Source organism: Pimephales promelas, chromosome 1 (genome assembly GCF_988280905.1).
Source record: "Pimephales promelas chromosome 1, fPimPro1.hap1.1, whole genome shotgun sequence".
NCBI classification, from domain to species: domain Eukaryota; kingdom Metazoa; phylum Chordata; class Actinopteri; order Cypriniformes; family Leuciscidae; genus Pimephales; species Pimephales promelas.
This window is the reverse complement of record NC_142769.1, coordinates 36,701,938-36,723,398: the sequence shown is the minus strand read 5'-3', so window position 1 is coordinate 36,723,398 and position 21,461 is coordinate 36,701,938. Positions and strand designations below refer to the sequence as shown.

The 21,461-nt window shown below is 37.4% G+C and overlaps 2 protein-coding genes across 3 annotated transcripts; one reads left to right on the top strand and one right to left on the bottom strand.

Annotated features, from left to right (window-relative positions):
* The first annotated feature begins 279 nt into the window (after window positions 1-279).
* On the top strand, window positions 280-5,688 carry rab8b (RAB8B, member RAS oncogene family). The gene is made up of 8 exons (XM_039662848.2): window positions 280-565; window positions 2,247-2,307; window positions 2,600-2,660; window positions 2,744-2,821; window positions 2,918-3,007; window positions 3,161-3,226; window positions 3,353-3,403; window positions 3,614-5,688. The coding sequence occupies exons 1-8, from the start codon at window positions 442-444 to the stop codon at window positions 3,704-3,706; spliced, it is 624 nt and encodes a 207-aa protein (XP_039518782.1). The 5' UTR covers window positions 280-441; the 3' UTR covers window positions 3,707-5,688.
* Window positions 5,689-5,833: 145 nt separating this feature from the next.
* trpm1a (transient receptor potential cation channel, subfamily M, member 1a) lies at window positions 5,834-19,770 on the bottom strand. 2 transcript variants are annotated; one of them, XM_039662841.2, is made up of 26 exons: window positions 19,669-19,770; window positions 19,165-19,363; window positions 18,818-19,031; window positions 18,490-18,614; window positions 18,243-18,414; window positions 17,714-17,888; window positions 17,365-17,488; window positions 15,917-15,989; window positions 15,583-15,683; window positions 15,331-15,504; window positions 14,486-14,620; window positions 14,102-14,152; window positions 13,676-13,816; window positions 13,219-13,248; window positions 12,782-13,074; window positions 12,051-12,279; window positions 11,828-11,959; window positions 11,224-11,361; window positions 11,008-11,136; window positions 10,678-10,929; window positions 10,414-10,588; window positions 9,320-9,340; window positions 9,064-9,208; window positions 8,740-8,942; window positions 8,513-8,645; window positions 5,834-7,296 (listed from the first exon to the last, which is right to left on the bottom strand). In XM_039662841.2, the coding sequence occupies exons 2-26, from the start codon at window positions 19,165-19,167 to the stop codon at window positions 6,093-6,095; spliced, it is 4,572 nt and encodes a 1,523-aa protein (XP_039518775.2). In that variant the 5' UTR covers window positions 19,168-19,363; window positions 19,669-19,770; the 3' UTR covers window positions 5,834-6,092. The 2 variants fall into 2 exon arrangements, with proteins under 2 accessions (XP_039518775.2, XP_039518779.2); XM_039662845.2 differs by lacking the exon at window positions 9,320-9,340 and having other exon boundaries at window positions 19,669-19,769.
* Between the last annotated feature and the right edge of the window lie 1,691 nt (window positions 19,771-21,461).

Here is a 21,461-nt window from a genome sequence, read left to right as displayed (position 1 = left end):
AACAAGGAGGTAGGCGAAATAGGAAATAATAATTATTATTTCAAGTAGGCTATAAACGTTGATGAACAAAATAATCATTATTATAACAACAAACGCAGTAGCCTATATTGTGACTTTTTATCTCATAATTTATATTAGACTTCATGGTCGCAGGGACTTTTTAAGTCATCATTATTATGATGTAAAAAAGCATGACTTTTCGCTTTTGCTTATGTGGGGTGAAAGGGACTTCCACACTAGTAGGCTACCTTCTGTCGCTCTTGACGCTCATAGCTTCGCAATGGCGTCACGACAGACACGCCCAGTCTTTTCCTCACTGCTGTGTGCAGAAAAGTCAGGAAACACAAGTTCAACAACCGCATCTTTTATGTACCGTTAGCCGAATACCGCTACTCTGCTACCGATCCAAAGTAAGGTAGCCAGGCAGGAGAAACAGGAAACATGGCGAAAACGTACGACTATCTGTTCAAATTGCTGCTCATCGGAGACAGCGGAGTGGGCAAGACGTGTCTGCTGTTTCGATTCAGCGAGGACGCGTTTAACACCACTTTCATCTCCACTATAGGTCAGTTTAACACTATGACTATTTGATTTGTATGTATACATTACCGGAACGTTTACTGGGTAGTCATGCCGGAGGAGAAATAAGCTGTTATAGAGATGGAGGTTTACATGCGTGACTGTCTGTTGGAGTGACAGGAAGAGGCCGTGAATGTGACAGCCCGTTTACTGAGCTGTTCATCGACTTGTTTTTATTCGAATTTAAAATGACAAACAACCGATTTTCTATGTCAGGATCAGTTGGCATATACTCTTTTATATGTCATTTGAATAAAACGTGAGAGTATGCTGTGTGTATATAGCTAGCATGATGGCAGCCTTATTAGCTGTTCGCTAGCAGTGTGGGCTGGACTGCCCTTTCGTTTCTGTGGTTAGAGACGTTTAGTGTTTAGATTCACATTTCACCTATAAACAAAATGTCATGGGGGCCAGAGCGAGCACTTTACTTGGATTTTTTACACTTGTGTATGCAGTCACAAGGGGCTCATCTCATATATATATATATATATATATATATATATATATATAGTTGTTAATTGCACTTAAACCTCAAAGTTGGCATGAAAATAATTCATGCCAACTTAGCGTTTTCTAAACTCATGTTATTGATTGTACTGTGAACAATTCATCTGTGCATGTTTCATTTTAAAATAATTGAGTGTCATAGCTGGACCTTCCTGTGAAATGACAGACTTTTCTTCGGTGAGGTATAGCACGACTTCTCCAATAATCATAGACTCATGAAGTCTGCTTAAACTTCGCCCCAGCAGAATGGTGTTCACCTGCCTCCACTATTGACTGCAACGCACACATCTCAAAATCCAATCTGCAACCGGTGAATTAAACCAAGACCCCGCCCTACATATTCTCTTTTTTCTTTCTTTCTTTTTGTCAATCTGATTAGTCATAATACAGGAAGATGTGTCACTACTTCCGATTCATTGCGACTTTAACACTATTATTATATTACCTTGAAGCAGTAAACTGTTTAAGTCAGCTGACCTATATTGTTATTCCGGGATAGGAACCTCTCAAAATAAGAATGTGCAAAATCATATGTCACGAGCAATTGTACACATACATGGACTAGGTCACAAGGCTAATAGTTCTTTGACACAATATTTGTTGTGATATTTTTGACACAACTTTGGGAAGGCTCGTCTACTCTCTACCGTGGATCAATACGTCATTTCCTGTGTGAAACCCGTGCGAGAGTTCCTTGACCTTTTGTCATTGTTATGCCACAGACTTCCCCTATTGCCATGGACAATACTGCTGTGTCACATCCCGTCCCATGTCCTGTCCAAGCTTTCACTGGTGGCAGGATTGTATGCCTCAATACACACACACAGTCAAGTTTTCTCATAATTGCCATAAGCAGAGGATCACAATCTGTTGCTACCAAATTCAACAGTTTTACATGCATCAAGTGTAGAGCCTTTTCCAAAACCGTAGTCATTGAGTTGGTCAGACATATGTTAAACCATTCTGACCTTTCTACACATTCCATATCCATGGTTACACCATGAAAACGTGCTAATGGGCCGATTCCCTTTTCAGTGGAAAGAGTTGTGATGTGTTCTGAGATGAGTCAGTTTCATAACGTGTCACCATAGGACTCCAATGTGCGAATACAAGGTATTGAGATACAGTGTTTCAAATGTTTCTAAACATTATTATTGCAGGAATTGACTTCAAAATCAGAACAATTGAGCTGGATGGGAAGAAGATCAAGCTTCAGATCTGGTGAGAGTACAAGTCTGCATTTTACATTATAAAGCAGAGATGCCCAAACCTGTGGAAAGATTTGGCCTGTAGTGACGTGGGGAAAAACATGCCATTGAAGCATATCTTCATTTGCTGGATTCATGTACTGGCTTCCTATTATTGTTTACATGTGGAGAATTTAAGTGAATTATAATATTGTGTAATATATAATATTGTTGGAAATTATGCTACATTTTTCAGTACCAGTATATAAAGTATCATTGCATACACATACAATATTTTAAATGTGTGTTTTAAATTTGCCTTAAAGGGATACAGCCGGACAGGAGAGGTTTAGAACCATCACCACTGCTTATTATAGAGGAGCGATGGTAAGCTATAATGGCTCATTCTTTTGAGTAAATCTTGTGGTTACTATTCATAAGCTATGTGTTTTTTTCTTTCACTTTCACAGGGAATTATGCTGGTGTATGATATCACAAATGAGAAATCATTTGACAACATCAGGAACTGGATCAGGAACATTGAGGAGGTGAGAAACTGAACTAATGTTGGAGAAAATAAGCATGATGTGATCATTTCATTTAGTGAGTTTGTCATATGGATTCACTTCTGTCTGTTTTATCAGCACGCGTCATCGGATGTGGAACGAATGGTATTGGGTAACAAATGTGACATGAATGACAAGAGACAAGTATCAAAAGAAAAAGGGGAAAAGGTATGTACAATTAATGACCAATTTATACATGATTGAGATTAGTGAAAAATGTGTTTTATAAAACAAATCTTGATCAAAGGAACTGCTTGTACAAGCTGTATGTTAAATGCTGATGTGGTTATTTTAACAGTTCCTTTTTTGTTGTTGCTACAGCTAGCTATTGATTATGGAATCAAGTTCTTGGAAACCAGTGCAAAATCTAGCACAAACGTTGAAGAGGTGTGGGAAAATTGTCTAATGTTGATCTAATTTGATTCATTTGAATGAGCAAGATTTGCATATTTTACAAGGTATCATACCATCTGATCTACAGTAGTGTCATATCTCTGTTTTCTTCAATTCTAGGCCTTTGTCACTCTCGCTAGGGACATCATGACCAGACTAAACAGAAAAATGGTGAGAATGCTGATGTAGAAAATGTTTATAATCTTATCTAAGAAAATTGATACGCTTCAACTGCTCACTGACTCAAACACAGTAGTATGTTAAATATTATTTAAATGTTGAAAAATTCAAGTTATGGAAAAAAAAAAACGTATAAAATGTGGCTTTATCTCGGACACTAATGCTGAATGGATTCTTGTTTGCTTGTATCTTTGTGTTTAGAATGAGAATAACCCATCGGGTGGAGGAGGAGCAGTGAAAATCACAGAGAGTCGGTCTAAGAAGCCAAGCTTCTTCCGCTGCACTCTGCTCTAACCCAGCAACTCCCGCAGCCTCAGTGTGTGAATGACTTCAATCATTTCTCTATGTGCGTTTGAGCTCAGTGTGTGTGTGTTTATGCGAGAGTTTACAGTACCACTGGACTTTCAGCTGTTAGCTGCTGCTGAGAGCTCTGGACTTTAGTCTGCCTCATCTAAGGCCTGAAGAAAGTATGCTAGATAAAAGACTCTTGAGCTGTTCCCAAAACATTTCTTTTAAACCAAAATATCTATCAAACTTAACCCTACCTGGGCCAATCAAAATTTGATGTTGTCTGATTTGAATTTTGAAAACATTTTTTTCCCCTTTAACATGTCAATAATTATACATGGACAATTTCTATAGATACATTTGATTTTAAAGTGCTTTGTTAGAGCACAGTTTAATGAAGGAAAGAATATAAAGAGATTACAGATCTGCCATTATGCAGTTTTTGGCAATAAAGACTGGACCTAAAGTAGCAACTGAAGAACCTGATGGTTTGACAGCTAAATATTGGTCAAACTGAAAGACATATATTATTTTTGTTGTTGTATGTTTTTTTTTATCTTCTTAAATTTGTGTTTAGTTTCCTAAGCAGCAATAAACTGTGGAATATAAAGAAGCGTTCCACAGGTTGTAGTCTTCCCCCTTTCCCTGACTTTTCGTTATTAACCTTATTTGTAACAGAGACCAAAGTAAAAAGAAATCAAAACTGTGATTAATATTAACAGTCAAAATTTCTCATTCTTTTTCGGTTGTAATTTCTCATATATTATATATTGAGCATGAAAAGAGAGCGAAAGAATGAAAAGAGAGAGCTTGGACACTTTTCCTAATGCTTGTTGAAGCAGCAGCCAGCTAGGCCCTGTATATTAGTATATACAGTATTACGTTTACTAATGGTATTATATTTTTATACGCAAGCATCTTATACTCACCACTTCATATAAAACACGTTAACCCGTGCTTATGTGAGATTTATTTGTTAATACTTATTTTTTTAAATGTATTAACTGTCGTCACAGTATTCTGTACATTGTCTTTTTAAATTCCCTCTTTTATAAGACTCTTATGAGTATGAAGTCATGTAGTGTTTACAGTAACAACACTGCAACAATATCTTTTTTTAAGTCATGCACTGTTATCTGTGTGTGTGGGTCTCTCATAGAGCCTCCTCACTTCATTAACCACTTAAAGTCCTGCTTGTGAAGTCAGCCACTCAAAAAAAGAGTGCAAGATTGCACTAGCTTGATTGTGTTCAAGTTTCCTCTGAGCTTATTGGGCTTTTACCAGGCTCAAATGGAACCTGCAGTCTCTTATCGCTGATTTTTTGGGGGGAAATCCATTGAAATTCTGCTGAATGGTTTTAAACATGGTCAAATTTGTTAACCAGAGTTGAGAATGATAAACTCTTATTACCTTTGAGCATATCAGACGTTAAATTTCTGCGTAAATCTGCTAATTTTTCCATGTACAGATTCCATGTGGGCCTGTTACAAATTCAAACACAAAATTTAAGCTGAAACTACAGAATCTACAAATTTCAGTATTCACAGTCGCTTTAGTTACTCCGAATGAATGATTGATTCTACTGTTAAGTTTAAGGGTGTACGATTGCTCGAGTTCCATTGGCTGTTTTGTATCTGTTTGAAAGAACCGCTGCTCGGAGGTGTGCCATATCCATTTAAAGGGATAGTCCATCCAAAGTAAATGATATATTTTTCATTTTTGGATGAGCTATGCCTTTAATGGCCCTGTAGTCATGTTTTGAATATGCATGCAGGCACATTTGCATATTTTTCAATGAAACAGTGACAGCACTCCACCTCCCATATGAGCATAGTCTTACTGACTATTCAATGCAAACTTTTATGTGCTATTTTATAACATCTTTCTTGATTTTCTTGTCTGTTCTATAATATGTCAGAGTGTCTGTTCTATGATGTGTCAGAGTTAACTGATTATGTAAAAAAGATTAAAATATCTTTTCTAAGTTATTTACATGTGCCCGATTTTTTTTTTTTATGGTGCTTTACCATATAAGACAATATATGATTTATATTATACTTTAATATTTTTCTGTTTTATTTGGAATAGGAATTTGGAAAGAAGTGAAGTTGTTGAATAATTAAACAGCATCACTGAAAGTTAGAGTTCCCTTTATTTAGAAAAATGGGTTATTTAATATCTACAGCACAAAGGGTAGACCCTTATTTCCCTTTTCATTACCAGGTTTTATTACGTACCTCATAAATATGAAGGAAGTATGCCTTTCTTGCTAAGATGTCCCTTGCATGAGCATAACCAGTGTTAGTTAAGTGTATTCCATACTGGAAAATAATAAAAAACAACACTTTATCCACTTTTTTAAGCTTGCACTCCTGCGATTACCTTAATAAAATTATGTCTCTCTGGAGGGTCTGTAGTCATTGGTGTTGACTTCAAAGGCCCCAGCCAGGTCTTTCACACTGCTGGCTGCGCGAGGTTTATCCAGGATGTCCCCTGCGGCCTTCACCTTTCGTGGATTGGTGTTCAGACTCTTAGATCTGAGTGAGGGGTACATCCTGTCCTCTGATACATACAAGTGATCTGAATCTGTGGGCTCTTCTCTCTTCTCTTCTCCCCCCTCTATTTTGATGCTTTCGCTATTTGCCTCCGTCTCATTCTCGTCATTCCTCTTCAAATCATTTTCTTCTTGTTGGGTTTTTGTCCTCTTGCTCTCCTTTGAAGCTCCTTCCTTAACTTGGTCCTCTATCGGTCTTGATTTCTCTGAAGATGTCTTGGGTGAAATGCCGACTGGGGAGGGATGAACTTTGTAATCGGAACGTGGAGGCCAGCGACCTAGCGTTGGCGATCTGCTTGCTTGATATTGTAGGCCGTGTGGCTCCGAAGCCCATGTGTTTTCTGAATTTCCCAACCTCAACTGGGCCACAGAGACATACAATGTGCTGCTTTGGGATCTGTTCCCGTACGAAAGTGAGTTACTTTGAGTTTCAGTTGGGTGCTGCCTTAGGGACTGCGCCCTTTCCAGAGGATGTGACATTGCAGCATCGATCCTAGCTTCTAGCAGAGCCTGTGCGTCTTTAGGGAGATGAGTGGAGGTGAGTTTTGGGGATTGAGAACTCTGGCCTCTACCTTGTGATTCACAGGGAGAGATGAGGATGTCCACACTGGAGCTGGAGCGTGACCTCTGCCGAAGGGGGACCACTTCCAATGTGGGACCGTAGGATGAAACATGTTGAGGATTTGGAAGGAGCTCGCCGCAGCCAATACTGCCACGATTCTCTGTTTGGCCCTTCCTCTCCCCTGTCATCTCATCACCACGGTCTTCAGCATCCAAGTGCCAGCGGTACAAACTGTAGCCGTCAGCACTATTGACACTACCGTGACGAAGCAGGCCGGATTGGTCGACGGTCACTGTGCTCCCGGATCGAGAGCGGACCAGCTCGCAGCGGTCGATGCCAGCCAGCCGCTCCAGCGCGTGCATCATGCGGCCAGAGAACTCCTCTAGCTGAGCCAAGCGCAAGTCTATTGTCTGAAGAGAGGCTTTCATGGAGTGCTCTCGTTCATTCACCTCCTCCAGGCGCATGGACATGTTCTCGACCCTGGAACAGCAAGAGTTTCAAATGGTTGTTGTTGTTTTGAACTCAATTGACCTTATGCATAGCTGCACTACCTCCTGAACTTATGCCAGCTCCTTGTTTCCTGTCTGCCATTATTGGCCGAACTTGATTAATTCAGGTGTGTCTGATTATTGTAGCCGTGACTACTGAGGTCAGGCACACCTGGATTAATCAATTGGTCCAATAATGACAGACAGGAAACAAGGAGCTGGCTTAAGTTCAGGAAGTAGTGCAGCTGTGCATAAAGCCAATTGTTATTCTAAATGCAGGGCTCAACAATAAGAAGGGCCTGCTTGCCCAAAGCCAGTGTGCGAGAGTTCTGGGCTAACTGACAGACTTGTAACTGGATCTTTTGGGTCAGTGCTACACTAACAGTGAACATTTTACATTCATTAATTCAGTACATCCATTTTTTAAATCTTTTTAAACTTAAATGTTTGGATTTCTGTGATATATTCTACATTGTTGTTGCAAATTATGCTTATTTGTCACCAAAAGAAAGTTATCAATCTGTCTTGAAAGCATTAGTATGGGTCTAATGCACAGAATGCACTTTTGCACTCTGCATTCTTCTAAAGCGTCTTTTGCATGATGCAGCTTAAGTTAAAAGCTGTTCATGTTTTTTTAAAACACATCTCAGGACCGTGCTTTTTATTCCTTTCCACTATTCGCGTCTAGAGTTTTTCAACGGCCCAAATAAAAAAAAAAATTGCAGGGTCGTTTATTTTTTTTTACAACTTATATTAACCACATATTTGCCTCAAAATACAATAAGAAAGCAGTGCAGTGGACCGTGCTTTTTATTCCTTTCCACTATTCGCGTCTAGAGTTTTTCAACGGCCCAAATAAAAAAAAAAATTGCAGGGTCGTTTATTTTTTTTTACAACTTATATTAACCACATATTTGCCTCAAAATACAATAAGAAAGCAGTGCAGTGGAGTGCAAAAACATTGTTAAAACTACATACCAGACAATAATGTTTTAAATTGTATGCCATAGTTAAAAAACTGCAATATTCATTAAATATTTATGAATATATGGAGTTACATTTTAATTTCCAGATTTAAAAAAAAAATTAGTAAAAATTAACATTTAAGAACAATGCTAAAAAATAAAAATAGATCATTTTGAACCGCATAAAAAACTTGTTGAGCCCTGAAATTACATTTGCAGGTGCAGTTGTTTTCCATCCAGTACCTCTGGGAAGTGATTCGGATTCGCTCATCATTGGAAGAATGCGTTTCGTCCTCCTTCTCTCTAAAGTACTCCTCCACACACTGTTCCTCAAACTCATACAGACCCTTCAGTTCCTCCAGACTCAGAGTCAACTCTGAAAAGAAAAAAAGATGATAATAGCCAGTTTTAAAATAAGATGCTATAACATTGATAGACTGAGGCAGTAAAGGAGTAACAGGAGTAATAACTCAGCCCGCGGTCTCTCTCGTCCAGCTCCCCTTCTTGTTTCTTTCTGCAGCGGCAGCACAGGCGCTTCAACACAATGTACATGTGGCTAAAGATAATGAGAGGAGGAGGAAGCACTGGTCTGTCATGGAACGTCATGATTAGCTGGTAGCGCTGGAACTTCCAAATTTGGTTGGAGATGGATTTGACTTCGAAGAACGTGTTACTGTGAAGAAAAATGAGTTCTCTTGATGAGTTGATGAATAAATGAGAACATAATACAGTGCTATGGCTCACATCACTGCTTTATGTTACAGGGGAAGCGTTATATTTAGTCTTTGACTCACTTGAATACAGCAATGAGCAGGTTGACCAGTAGGATGTTGGCTACCAGTAGGTAACAGGCCATGATGGCAGGTGTGAGCCAGGCTCCGGGTATACATGGAGGGAGCTTTTTTCCATCTTCATCATACAAATTTTCTCCACAGGGTGCTGTCATAAATAACAGAGGTTAAGATGCAACCATGACGTGATTCTACAGTGTTTGATCATTTAATAAAAATACACTGAATTGTGGGTATAGTAGAAGAATTTTACACTCACGATTAATCTCCATCGCATAGACTAAGAGTATGTAAAAAAGAAAGAGAGAGCACAGATAAAAACTGTTTTTATCATTTCACAATCAGCCAACTATACATTATGTTGGAAATATCTTACAGTGCACTATGAAGATTAGTTAAATAGTTTTTCAAGTGAATATAGAAAAGATATACCACTGTTCAAAAGTTTTTGGCCAATAAGTTTTTAATTTTTTTTAAATAAATGAATAATTTTATTAAGCAAGGATGCTTTAAACTGATCAAAAGATTTAAATTTCAAATAAATACTGCTGTTTTTTGCTTTCTATTCATCAGAGATTATGGGGAGGGGGGGGGGGTCACAAAAGTATTAAGCAGCACAATCATTTTCAGCATTGATAATAATAAGAAATGTTTGTTGAGCACCAAATCAACATATTAGAATGATTTTTGAAGGATCATGTGACACATAATTCAGCTTTGCCATCACAGGAATAAATTTAAGTTTTAAAATATGCATTTGTGATCAAATAAATACAGCCTTATTGAGCATAAGAGACTTATTTCAATTTGCACTGACTGACCCCACATTTTTGAACGATAGTGTACTCCATTTGCACAATAATTTAGTTTTAAATTATTTCATAACAATACTTTCACACATTACTGTACAACTACCATTTTGTACCAAATATCATTTTTTTCTACATTTATTCATTTAGCAACTAGCAAATGAGAATATACTAACAGAAGAAATGTAACCAAGGGTTATAACAATTAGTGCTACCACACATAAATACCAGAGTAGCATAATGCTTGAACAGAAATGTAAAAGTGAAAAAAAAAGATCAGTCAACAACTACGGACAATTAGAAGACACAGCTACAAACCTAAAACTCACAAGCAGGGTAGGTAAAGACCAGCATTGTCACACTCAGTCCATCACACATGATTCAGTAGAGGGCGAAAGCAGCAGTGTGAATGGTCATATGATCAGGAGATGAGATACAAATCTTTCTGCAGAGTTCACAGATACAGAAAGGGTGGAATGGAGACTAGACGCATCATCCACACATGAATCAGGAAACAGAATCTTACTATGAACTCTAGTCTTACGGTCTATCGAGTCAGCAAACACTTCTCCATAGATCATCCAGTAGGGCATGTAGAAGATATTCCTCGCCAGACGCCACGTCGGCTCCTCGTCCGGGTGCAGGATGGCCTGACGTGCCACGCCGAAGCTCATGAGAACCACCAGCATGATCACCACAAAGTACAGCATGTCAATCATCTGCACACACATCAAAAAAACACCATTGTTGTTAGTAAAACAAACAAACAAAAAGCCACTCATATTCAAGTTTTCATGTGAGTTCTCACCATTTTACCAATCATCATGACATACGGTCCCAAATACTTGTTAACTCCAAAGATGTCGAGGACACGAATGTACCAGAAGATGATGTCCACGCAGTAGATGACGCGTCCGTAGCCCAAGTAAGGCTCATTCTGCAAGCGCAGTAAAAGTCCCATAAGGAATGTGGTGATGGCAGCCAGGTCAGTGATATTCCAGTACTCTTCAAGCCATACGTTTATCTTCTGTTTCAGTTTTCCCGGCTCTGACATCAGGATCTACACACAAGCACATGCGTCCAATGAAGGAAACACAAAAATATAATGATATAGCAACTTCATCTACTAGTACTTCACCTGTCTAACTTTCTCCAATCCAAGAGTGATGATGTAGGAGATGACGATCCATTCCTGCAATGATGGCCATCTTTCCATTTTCACCAGTATGATGTAATTATACAGCATCAGGTATACCAAGTAGGCAGTCTGAGTAGATACATAATCATTATATTTTTTCCAGTTTTATGATGTTATAAACGTGCTACAACAAAATTTAGTTTTGACTTCACATACCGTATTGAACCAGAACTTGGTATACGGAGCGTTGAAGAAGTAGTAAATCTTCTTCCCAACAGGCACTCGTTTCTGACTCTTTTTACCATCTTCCTCATCACCTTTTTTAGATGTTGCGTCCATGCTCACAGTGCCATCCTGGTAATAAACATCCATGATGAGTTTTGCTCACTTTCACTTCATAAAGGTCAATAAAAATATACAGAATATATTATATATACGACAGCTTGGAGTTGGTATGGTTTTTTTTTTTAAATGTATTTGAAAGTCTCTTATGCTCATCAAGGCAGCAAAAGTAAAAAATAAAATTATAGTAAAACAGAAATATTGTAAAAACATGGTCACATGATCCTTCAGAAATCCTTCTAATATGATGATTTGCTCAAATACCTTCTTTTTATTATTATCAATGTTGAAAACAGTCATGCAACTTAATTTTTTGTGATGCATTTTTTTTCAGGATTCTTTGATTGATAGAAAGTTTATTTGAACAGCATTTATTTGAAATAGACATAAAACATTATAAATCTTTATTTATTTACCCTTGCTAATTTCTAAAAACCGCAAAGGAAAAAAAGCATAATAGTAGTGTACATATATTTACCTTGCTAGATTTGTTATCATCCTCTTTGTCTTTGAGCTCTTCTTTGTCTTTGGAGTTTTGGTAAGACAGATCATCTCCAGTTCGGAAGTCAAGGAGAAGGATGGCTGGAGGAAAAATGATTCCAAGGATCACCTAGGAATGATATTGAATGATAAACATGGTGATATCTAATACTTAGAGTCTATGGCTTATAAATGTAATGTGTATATTTATTATTGCAGACCTTGAGTCCATTGCTCTTGCCCACCCGCAAGCAGCCCATCCACATGTCAGTGAGCAGCATCTGGCTGCAGGTGTGGGCTATAAAGTCTCTGTGTTTGGCAGCCACAGCCAGTTTCAGACAGGTGGAGTTACTCCAGTTCTTCAACTCATACGTCAACAGCTTCATGGCCACTTGTTCGTCATGTTTGTATGACTGATCCAGCAGCTCATAGGCTAACTGGCCAAATTCCCTGATTGTGAGAGGGAGAAGAGACGTTTTATGTGAGAAGTGACTGTGTGACTGATTGATTTAGAAATAATAGTGAAAAAAAACAAATAGATACTATGTGCAAGAAATTGATACTTTTACTCAACAATGAAAGTGTCAGTAAAGACATTTCAAATGCTACAAAATATTTCCATTTAAAATAAATTCTGTTACTTTGAACTTTCTATTAATCAAATAATAATGAAAACATCATGGTTTCCACAAAAATATTAAGAAGCAGTTTTCAACATAAAAACAATAAATGCTTCGTGTTTGGAGTAATTATGCAGACAACTCAGCCTTGCCATTTTAAAAAAACACAAATATATATATATATATATCTTAATTGTAATTATATTTCACAATATTACTGTTTTAATCTATTTATTGTAGCTAAGAGACTGATTTTATACCAATCATTAAAAAAAACATTAAAAAAAATCTAAACAATTTATAATATAATACAATATAATAATATTCCTCACTTTGAATTATTGTCCAGATCTTGTGAGATGTCGTCTACAAGTTCACTCCGTGAGGATTCGTGCGCCATTGCTTTGTAGAGTTTACATGCCACCAGCGCTTTCGCCATGGCCTCCTCTCCCCTCTGCCACAGAAACAGCGCCATCTTCTGGCGTTTCATCAGAACTGCCCACACCATCAGCTCATGGAAAGGGTACTGGAATCGACTGACCTCTGGGTCATCAACGTCAATATCGATTTCTTCCTCTTTCTTCTTCTTCATCTTTTTTTTGCCTTTAGGTCCTGGGTCATCGTCCTGTCCAAACCAGAAAGAATCGGTTGCAAGTACAAGTTTTAGCTATCAGTCACATTTCTTTTGTGTGTGAGTAGAGTACACAGTACTTGCAAACATTCTGAGGATCAAAAACACAAGGTTTCACTTTTAAATTTAGTGGCTTACCTCCATACCCAGAAGTTTCAACGCTTTGGGCTACAAGAGAACAGAAAGTTGGAGTCAGTCAGCCACTTGTTTGAGCTTTTTTGAATATTTAAAGACACATTGGGAAATATCATTTTAAATGAGAAAAACAAACAATAGAAAATCATTATGCTAAAAAAACTGCATAAAGATTATTTCGTTTTCATGCTTCTGTTACTAATTTGTGATTGACCATAGTAAAGACAGTTAATTGGTACAGTAATCAAAGTTATTTGTATATTTTTCTGTTTAAATTTTGAGTAAATATTTTGTAAAATAATATTATTCCAGCACCCAGATCTAAAAATTGGAAAAACCCATATTGGTTGGTCACTGTTGTTTTATTACTAAACTAAGCTATTATGTTATGTATAATGTGCTTGCAGGAAAATTTGATTGTTTGTTTTCAAATATACATAACATGTAAGGTATAACTCACTCTTTTCAGTCCATAGAGGTTATTATAGAGCGTGCGGAAACTTTTCCTAGTATAGTTACACCGATACGCCCCTCCCATGAGGTACTCCAGAACCAAGCCAATGTCAATCAGGGTGATCTGGTAATCTGGTGGAAGGTTTCCCTGGAAACATTAATGTCATAACACCATAAAATAACTAGTCCTTCTATTGCTGGCTTAGTTTATGCTGCTGAAACTACTAAGATAAAAATAATATTATTGATGGAGTGCTCTCACATTTATACACACACAAACACAAATTCAAACGCACACTTGCATTCACACACTGTAAAGAAGATTAAAATCTTATTGTTTAGAACAATAGGCCATAAAAGAAAAAAAAAACTTATGATGATCTCAATGACAAGAATGATCATAGCACAAATTATGAATAATAATAAACTTTACCTTTTTTACATCTCTGACAACAAAATGCAATGTGTTGATGGGCCCTAACCTCTGAATGACAGAAAAAAAAAACATAGTTAACTGAAAAGCTCATCTTCTGTAAAACACACAGATGTTTGTGGGCTAAGTGCTTTCTCCTCAACAACAGATTAAATAAAATGATATGATAATGGATAATACTGAGCACACGCCTGACATTTTCAAATCATATTGCTAGAATAAGAAGAGGGGACTGGTGAAATCTCTAAAAACTGGACATGTGGCTCATATTTGTCAATGGTTGTCATTAAAACATAGAATGCACTCTGTAAGATGGAGAGCACATTAAAACACAGCGGCTACGTGACCCTCTAATATTCCATGAATTGATGATTGTGTGCTGACTGTGTTATAGAGCTCTTCCAGCCGTGGGATTGTCAGGAAATGGTGGATATTGACGCCATTTTCAATGAGGAGCTTCACAAAATCCACTCTGTCAAGCACAAGTGCATCCATCATGGCCTGCTCCAGAGAATTAACCTATTTTACACATCAACACACACAGGAAAATATTACATTTAATTCACCAGAAAGAACATACACACATGTATAAACAAAAAGAATTAAACTCTCTCACACACACATCCCTGCATAGTAAAGCACATGCTAATGGAAGCTTGTTTCTGCCACAGAATAAAAAGAATAAAAAAGGTAATTGCAACTTTTTAATCTCACATTTTACAGTAAGGGCTAGACTTTAACATGCAATTGTGAGTTTATATCTGAGTCATTCTGAAATGTTTGCCATTCTTGAGCCATCAATGTGGAAATATTTGTTTTTAAATTAATTATATAGAATTCCAAGCACCACAGAAGTGCAGAAAACTAAAGATTTTAGTTAAACTCACTGGTATGACATACTTTATTTTTAGACAAAAAAAAAAAAAACTACTTCATTTAGTTAGTAAACCATGCTTGACAACATGTTTTGATAGCCTACCTTGCAGCAGCCATTTTGTAAAATAAACTTTTCATGAAAATTTTCCTTTTTTATGTGTGAAACCAGTAACTCCCAAAAATGAACTTTATCCAAATGTATTCATTTAGATTTTAAAACGCAATTCTAAGAAATAACGTCAGAATTGCGAACTGTAGGCCTAAAAAACGCAATTTTCTTTTAAAATGTTTGTGGCGGAACAAGCTTCCATTGGCTATGCTGACGGACTCAACATTACTAAAAAACAAATTACCCAGTTAAGAAGCTCTAGTTTTCGGGGGTCTGTCTCCTCAGGAGGCTCATTTTTGGATTTGGCACCTTTGCCCTTCTTGCCCCTGGCAGGTTTACCCTTGCTGGCACGCGTGGCAATGGGGCTCTTTGGTTTATCCTGCTGGCTTGTGGACGAGGTGGGCAGAGACCTAGCAGTCTGGCGAGGTGACATATATGAGTATTGAAAAAAGGCAAATGTGTGCCCCATAAAACAGCTGTGGATAGCGACACCTACAGGCCAGTGTTGTCCGTGGACGAAGATCTGACTGCGAGCGATATCCACACGGTTCCAGGCCAAAGCCAAACTCAGCTGGTCTGGAGCGGAAGCATTTGTGCCTGATGAACCCAAAGAACAAAATTATCCAGAATTTTAAACCAGACGTTTAAAAGAATAGAGCTTAATAAAATTAGAGATATTAAGCTAGAAGAAAATTTTGTAAAAAAAAAAAAAAAAAAAAAAATTCTGATAATTCTGAAGTTCTTTTCAGGGGTAGGCCTTCATGGCTATTTTAATGTTCAAGCTTAGTGCTATTGTAAACTGTGTGAATGTGGTCTGAACATGATTTCACCTTTCAGTAGGGCAGTTAAGATGGCCATCTCAATATCCTGCTGACCCTCTGAAGCCGTGCGGAAAACTGTGATCTGTTTCAGCACAAAATGGAAAAACTGTGTGGAATGTGTATAGTAAAATAGTCGGCTATACCATACATAATATGTAAATATAATTATATACTACCATTCGAAGTTTGGGGATGGTACTTTTTTTATGTTTTGAAAAAAGTTGATTATGTTCCCCAAGGCTGCATTTGATGAAAATACAGTAATATTAAATAAATAAACTGTTAACTGTTAATAAACTGTTATAAATAAAATCTAATTTATTTCTGTGATGGTAAAGCTACTATTACTCCATTCTCAGTGTCGCACGTTGCATTAGAAATCATTCTAATCTGCTGATTTAGTGCTATTTAGTGCATAAATGTTGAGCTGATTAATATGTAGTACTGTGACACACATTTTTTCTCAGGATTCTTTAATGAAAAGAAGGTTTAAAAAAATGTATTAAATCTTTTTTTGGAAGTCTTTCTTGTCACTTTTGTAATCAATTTGATGCATCCTTGCTGAATATTAGCTATTAAGTATTAGCTTCTATGACATACTGACCCCAAACTTTGGAACGGTAGCCTATATAACTCATGAATGACAAACACTGGCCTAAATGATCATAATACGTACAAATTGACAAATGTAAACATGAAATATAGTTTATTCATTTCCCCACAGTTATTTTTAATTATCACGGTTGGACAGAAATGTAATTTGATCTAATATGTATGTTGAAAGAAAATAAATGATTAGAAGGATAAAATGCAATAAAAAAAATCATAATGATTTGATGACTGAGAGGGGGCACTGTGTGTAGCACAGGGCTTCTAAATATTACACATTCACGCAGTGAGAAAAAAAGGAGTGAGAACCCACAGTAGAACATGGTGTAACATTGGTGTTTTTTTTTTGGAGCACTAGCATAGTGATGTTCTGACTTTTATGAATTCCGTATCTTTTTTTCAAAGTCTAATACACTACAATGCCACATGGAACAGCCATGATGCACATGCTTATAGTTACATGTTTATTGTTATGTGTTTTCTCAGTTTCCCTAATGTGCTCCTCACATGGTTTTGCCCCAGTGTTCCTGGGTTTTGTAAGGAAATCTATATTTTTTCTTGAAGGGTTCAAGCACTCGGGATGACACATGGGATGACATGCAAACGAAAAGAATGTTGTGAAAAATGAGAATAAGAAAATAAGAACAATGTATGATATGAAAAAAGCAAATGAGGCTGAATGAATGACAGTCATGTTTATTATCAAATCTGTGAAATATAACAATCGAACAAATAATGTTTTCAAAAATAAACAGTATATTTTACATTGCATCAAAAAACTGGAACAAGCTTTCCTTTAAACCGTTTTCTTGCCATTCCATCTTTTTTTCTTTTCTTTTTTTACTCACCAGCTCTCTTTTCTTCATGCACTCCATCACCATGAGATAAATCTGCTGTGCCTGATTGCGGTTGTAGTTGAATGTCTTCTGTATGGTCACTAAAAGCTGTTCTCTAACACTGTCATTAACCAACCTACACCAGAACATACATTTTTAGAAACCGTGAGACAGAGGAGGTTAAATGAATATGGGATTTTATGTTCCTATTTTTTCAATAACCTCTCAGTAAAAACAAATCTGCTCCGTAATGCACATCCTTAAGAAAAAAATTGCAGAACTGTACCTTTAAGATTCATTAATAGTCACTAAACTTATTTAATAAGTTAAAAAAATGAAAAAAGTGAAAATATTTTCTCACCCATCCTCTTCAGAGTACTTGTGAGCGAATGAAATGATATCTGATGCTCGGCCGCTGCCGTCGCACACCACCACGGGTACGGGAGGGTCCTCACGCAGACTCTCCAACACAATGGAGATTACATTCGGCCCACCTTCAAGAATCAGACACACCAAAGGGACCCCCTGACCTAGACCTGTACAAACACACACATAAAACATACTCATGTACAAATATGCACAAAATAAGCAGTGATTAGACATGAAAAGATGCTTTCGAGCATGATTGAGATGGTTGTTTTGACTGCAGTATGGGTCGACGTCTGGACCTCCCTTTGCTGTCCCAGCCTTATCAGGAACTCCAGGCATAGGATGACAAAGGGAAACCCAGGAGGTCACAGACTAGGCCTTTCATCACTAGACCAACATTCATGGACTCCAACAGGGTTTGATTCCCTTTTGCCTTAGTACATTCATTAATATAATTTTACTGTCTTCAAAAAGTTGACTTCACTTCTAGTTGTTGTCAGAAAGTTGTCTGAGTGACTTACGTGTGTTGATCTTCTGCAGAGAGATGTGTTTCTCCAGCTGCCTGCGCAGACGGACCTCCGCGCCATACTTTCCGTGAGTGCCGTTGTCTGCCAGAATGAAGTGGGAATGGCTGTTGTTAAGCACAGAAAGTTTGCTGAGGGGGTTGGACATGGTTTGGTAAGGTCGCGTCACCTGGTCAAAGCAAAAATGCATGATGTATCACTCAAAAACCAAGTGTATTCCTGTCAAATGACACGAATGGCTTACATCTCGTCCGATCAGATCCTCTTTATTTTCCACAATACCCCACGGTGCAATTCCGATGGCACACACCTTCCCACGGGACTTGGAGGAGTGATCTTTCAAGGCATCTCCTACATGGCGAATCACTCCTGTGTAATGTGACAAAAGGGAAAAAACATAGTTGAGTCATTCACAGTTTATTGCTCAACAGGAAAGCACATGATTTAGCATCTGAAACAATAACAGATGACCATTTACAGTAAGTGTGAGGTCAGTTAGAGCACACCATGAATTGGTCCTCAATGACCACTGATCAGAATTTAATTTCAATTCTGAGTAGTCAAACACTCACCTGTACTAACTCCTCCAGTGAAGATCCAGGCCCCAGTGGTGACCGCTGCTTTTATCAGGCCCTTTCCGAACACTTGCTTGAGTTTGGGCTGCAAGTCAAAGTTCTGCAGGCCGCCATGCACAGAGATGAGCAGTGTGGGCAGCTCTAGCTGCCATTCTTTCACCATCAGATGCAGAAGGCTATCAGGCTTCGTATCATAGGACACACGCACATACTGATGATGAACAAGGAAGAGGAGAGAAAATTATATGACTTAAGGGTATATATACAATGTTCAGGACATTTTCTAAGATGACTCCCAAAGTATATGAGCACATTTTGCAATGAAAAAAAAAATAAAAAAATACCATGGCCTTGTTGACATGACCTCCTCCCTGGAATTCAATGATGCCGTATGCGTCAGTGGGCGTGGCTTGTGTGTGCTTAGCAACTGACCATTTCTCTTGTGAAGGCTCATTCTGCACCCCCTGACCTTCATCTGCGCTCTTATAGGTGGAACCAGGAAGAATAGCCACATGTTGGTTTACCAGTTGACCACAACAGCATCTACAACAGTTTGCAAAAAGGGAAAAAAGACACATTTAACCACCATAGCACATCTCATTCATTTAAAAAACTGCTATTGAGTGCCAAATAAAGCAGATTATAACTATCATGTTATGCATCATAACAAAGCAAATTAGTCGTATTTTTATATATTTTTAGTTTTCATTTGAATATTAGTGTAAGTTTTAGTATTATCTAATATCCATCTAATATTTTAATTTGAGATATATATATATATATATATATATATATACACTGTATATATAATTTCAGTTTTAGTTAACAATGATAACACTGTTACTGACTTGTTGGGCTCTTTGCTGGGGAATATATGAATGCACTCCCTTTTTAGAAATGTCCTGTCAATCCATGCCTTCTGAGCCTGCAAGACACAAAACAGGAGAATTCAGTAAACTCTTACTAAGTCATTTCAGGTGCAATGACATGTCTAAACATTTCCTAAATCACTTATGCAACTCGTTACTTTCTTTTTTTTCTGGTTGCTACAAAAATGAACAATCTGTTCTGCAGCTTATCTGTTTATTAAATTATTTCTGACTAATGATGTGGAAAACAATAAAAACAGCACTTGTAAAAAGAATTGTGATGTCACATACATTCAAAGAACTTATACCACTCTCAATTGTGTACTTTCTTTTCATATTTTTAAGAATTTAAATTGCACAAATGTGTAAGACGATGTGTGTAAAAAAAGGCTTGTGACATAAAAATATATTTAGCAAAATTACAGAAGACATAGCAGTGATGAGATGGAACTTTAAATTTAATCAGCTTAATGTTGTTTAATGTGGATATTTACAGAAATACACCTGAACCTCAATATCACAATAATAAACCAAACAGAAAATGAAAATTCATGCTGTGGATACAAAAATATATGTCTTTAATGGAACAAGCTCTTAACAAAGCCCGGACTGGGATGCAAACCAGTTACAGTGACTAACCAAAAGCTTGAAAACTCAAAATTTCCATTTTAATTTATACCAGACAACATTCAACCAATAAATATGAGGTCTCATCATTAACATTATCTATTAAGCTCAAACTGACTTGACAGGCACTTACCCTTGAAGTTAAAGAGAGAGAGGGCTTACATAATGGCAGGCTTGTTATGAAGTCTTCTTCCAGCTTGCCATGCCTCAACTGCCTGTGGCCTTCATTTATGGGGCAGTGGTCTTTATTTTGCCCCGGACCACGTGTTGCTGGACCTCAGTCTCAGAGTCTCATGACCACTGCTGAAGATAATCCTGCTGGGACCTCATGACCAATCCACTGGAACACCACAAACTAAAGTCTAATCTGCCTCATTGGTCAACATGCTAATCTCACCATTAGCCCCTCCATACCTCTTCTATTAATGCTGTTTGTTAAGGTAAACTGGGAAGGATAAGAATGATGTGAAAGACACCAATGCCCGGAGTCCTTAAAGTCCTGCCATTAATTTAGCATTTATATTGGAAACAGTACATTTTTACCTGCTTCAGAAAGGTAATCTATAAAACTGTTCAATGTTACTGTAGCAGCACCACATTAAAAAATAAATAAACCAATAGAGAAATCAAATTAAGCACAAGCACTCTCATTCACAAAGAGCAGTCTCGCTGAAATACAATCTGGCTCTTTCCCAAGTACATGTGAGATTTGTGTTTAGACATCTGTCGACAGCTTTTGACATCTTTGGATTTGGGTATTTTAGAGCTTCATTTCTCTCAAATCCTAAATGGTTTAGTCATAGAAACACACATGTGGAATTTGCCAGAGGTGAAGCTGGACAGTCACACAAACCATTATCTCAACCTACTTTGTTATTGGAATTTCTTTTTTCATATATAGGCTAGTTATATGATACACTTTAGTTGAGTAAAACAAAATGTAAAATTTGTATTATTGTTTTTTTGTTTTTTTTTTAATTTGGAGGAGAAATTGCCTTATACCTAATCTGTATGCCCTGTTTTGGTTTAGTTAGTTCCCGTTGTTCTCTTTTTCCCGTCACTAGTTTGTATCTATGACTGGTTTCTGTTAGTTAGTGTATTTAAGCCCTCAGTTTCCAATGTTTTATTTTTCTGCCTCGTCTGTG

Excerpts from the sequence above, each read along its gene's own strand:
- rab8b (XM_039662848.2), top strand. The coding sequence starts at position 442 with ATGGCGAAAACGTACGACTATCTGTTCAAATTGCTGCTCATCGGAGAC. Across the intron at positions 2,308-2,599 it reads AAGATCAAGCTTCAGATCTG|GGATACAGCCGGACAGGAGA; the intron begins GTGAGAGTACAA and ends TTTGCCTTAAAG. Across the intron at positions 2,661-2,743 it reads CTTATTATAGAGGAGCGATG|GGAATTATGCTGGTGTATGA; the intron begins GTAAGCTATAAT and ends TCACTTTCACAG.
- trpm1a (XM_039662841.2), bottom strand. Across the intron at positions 18,415-18,489 it reads AGGATCTGATCGGACGAGAT|GTGACGCGACCTTACCAAAC; the intron begins GTAAGCCATTCG and ends TGCTTTGACCAG. Across the intron at positions 11,137-11,223 it reads CCAAGTTCTGGTTCAATACG|ACTGCCTACTTGGTATACCT; the intron begins GTATGTGAAGTC and ends GTATCTACTCAG.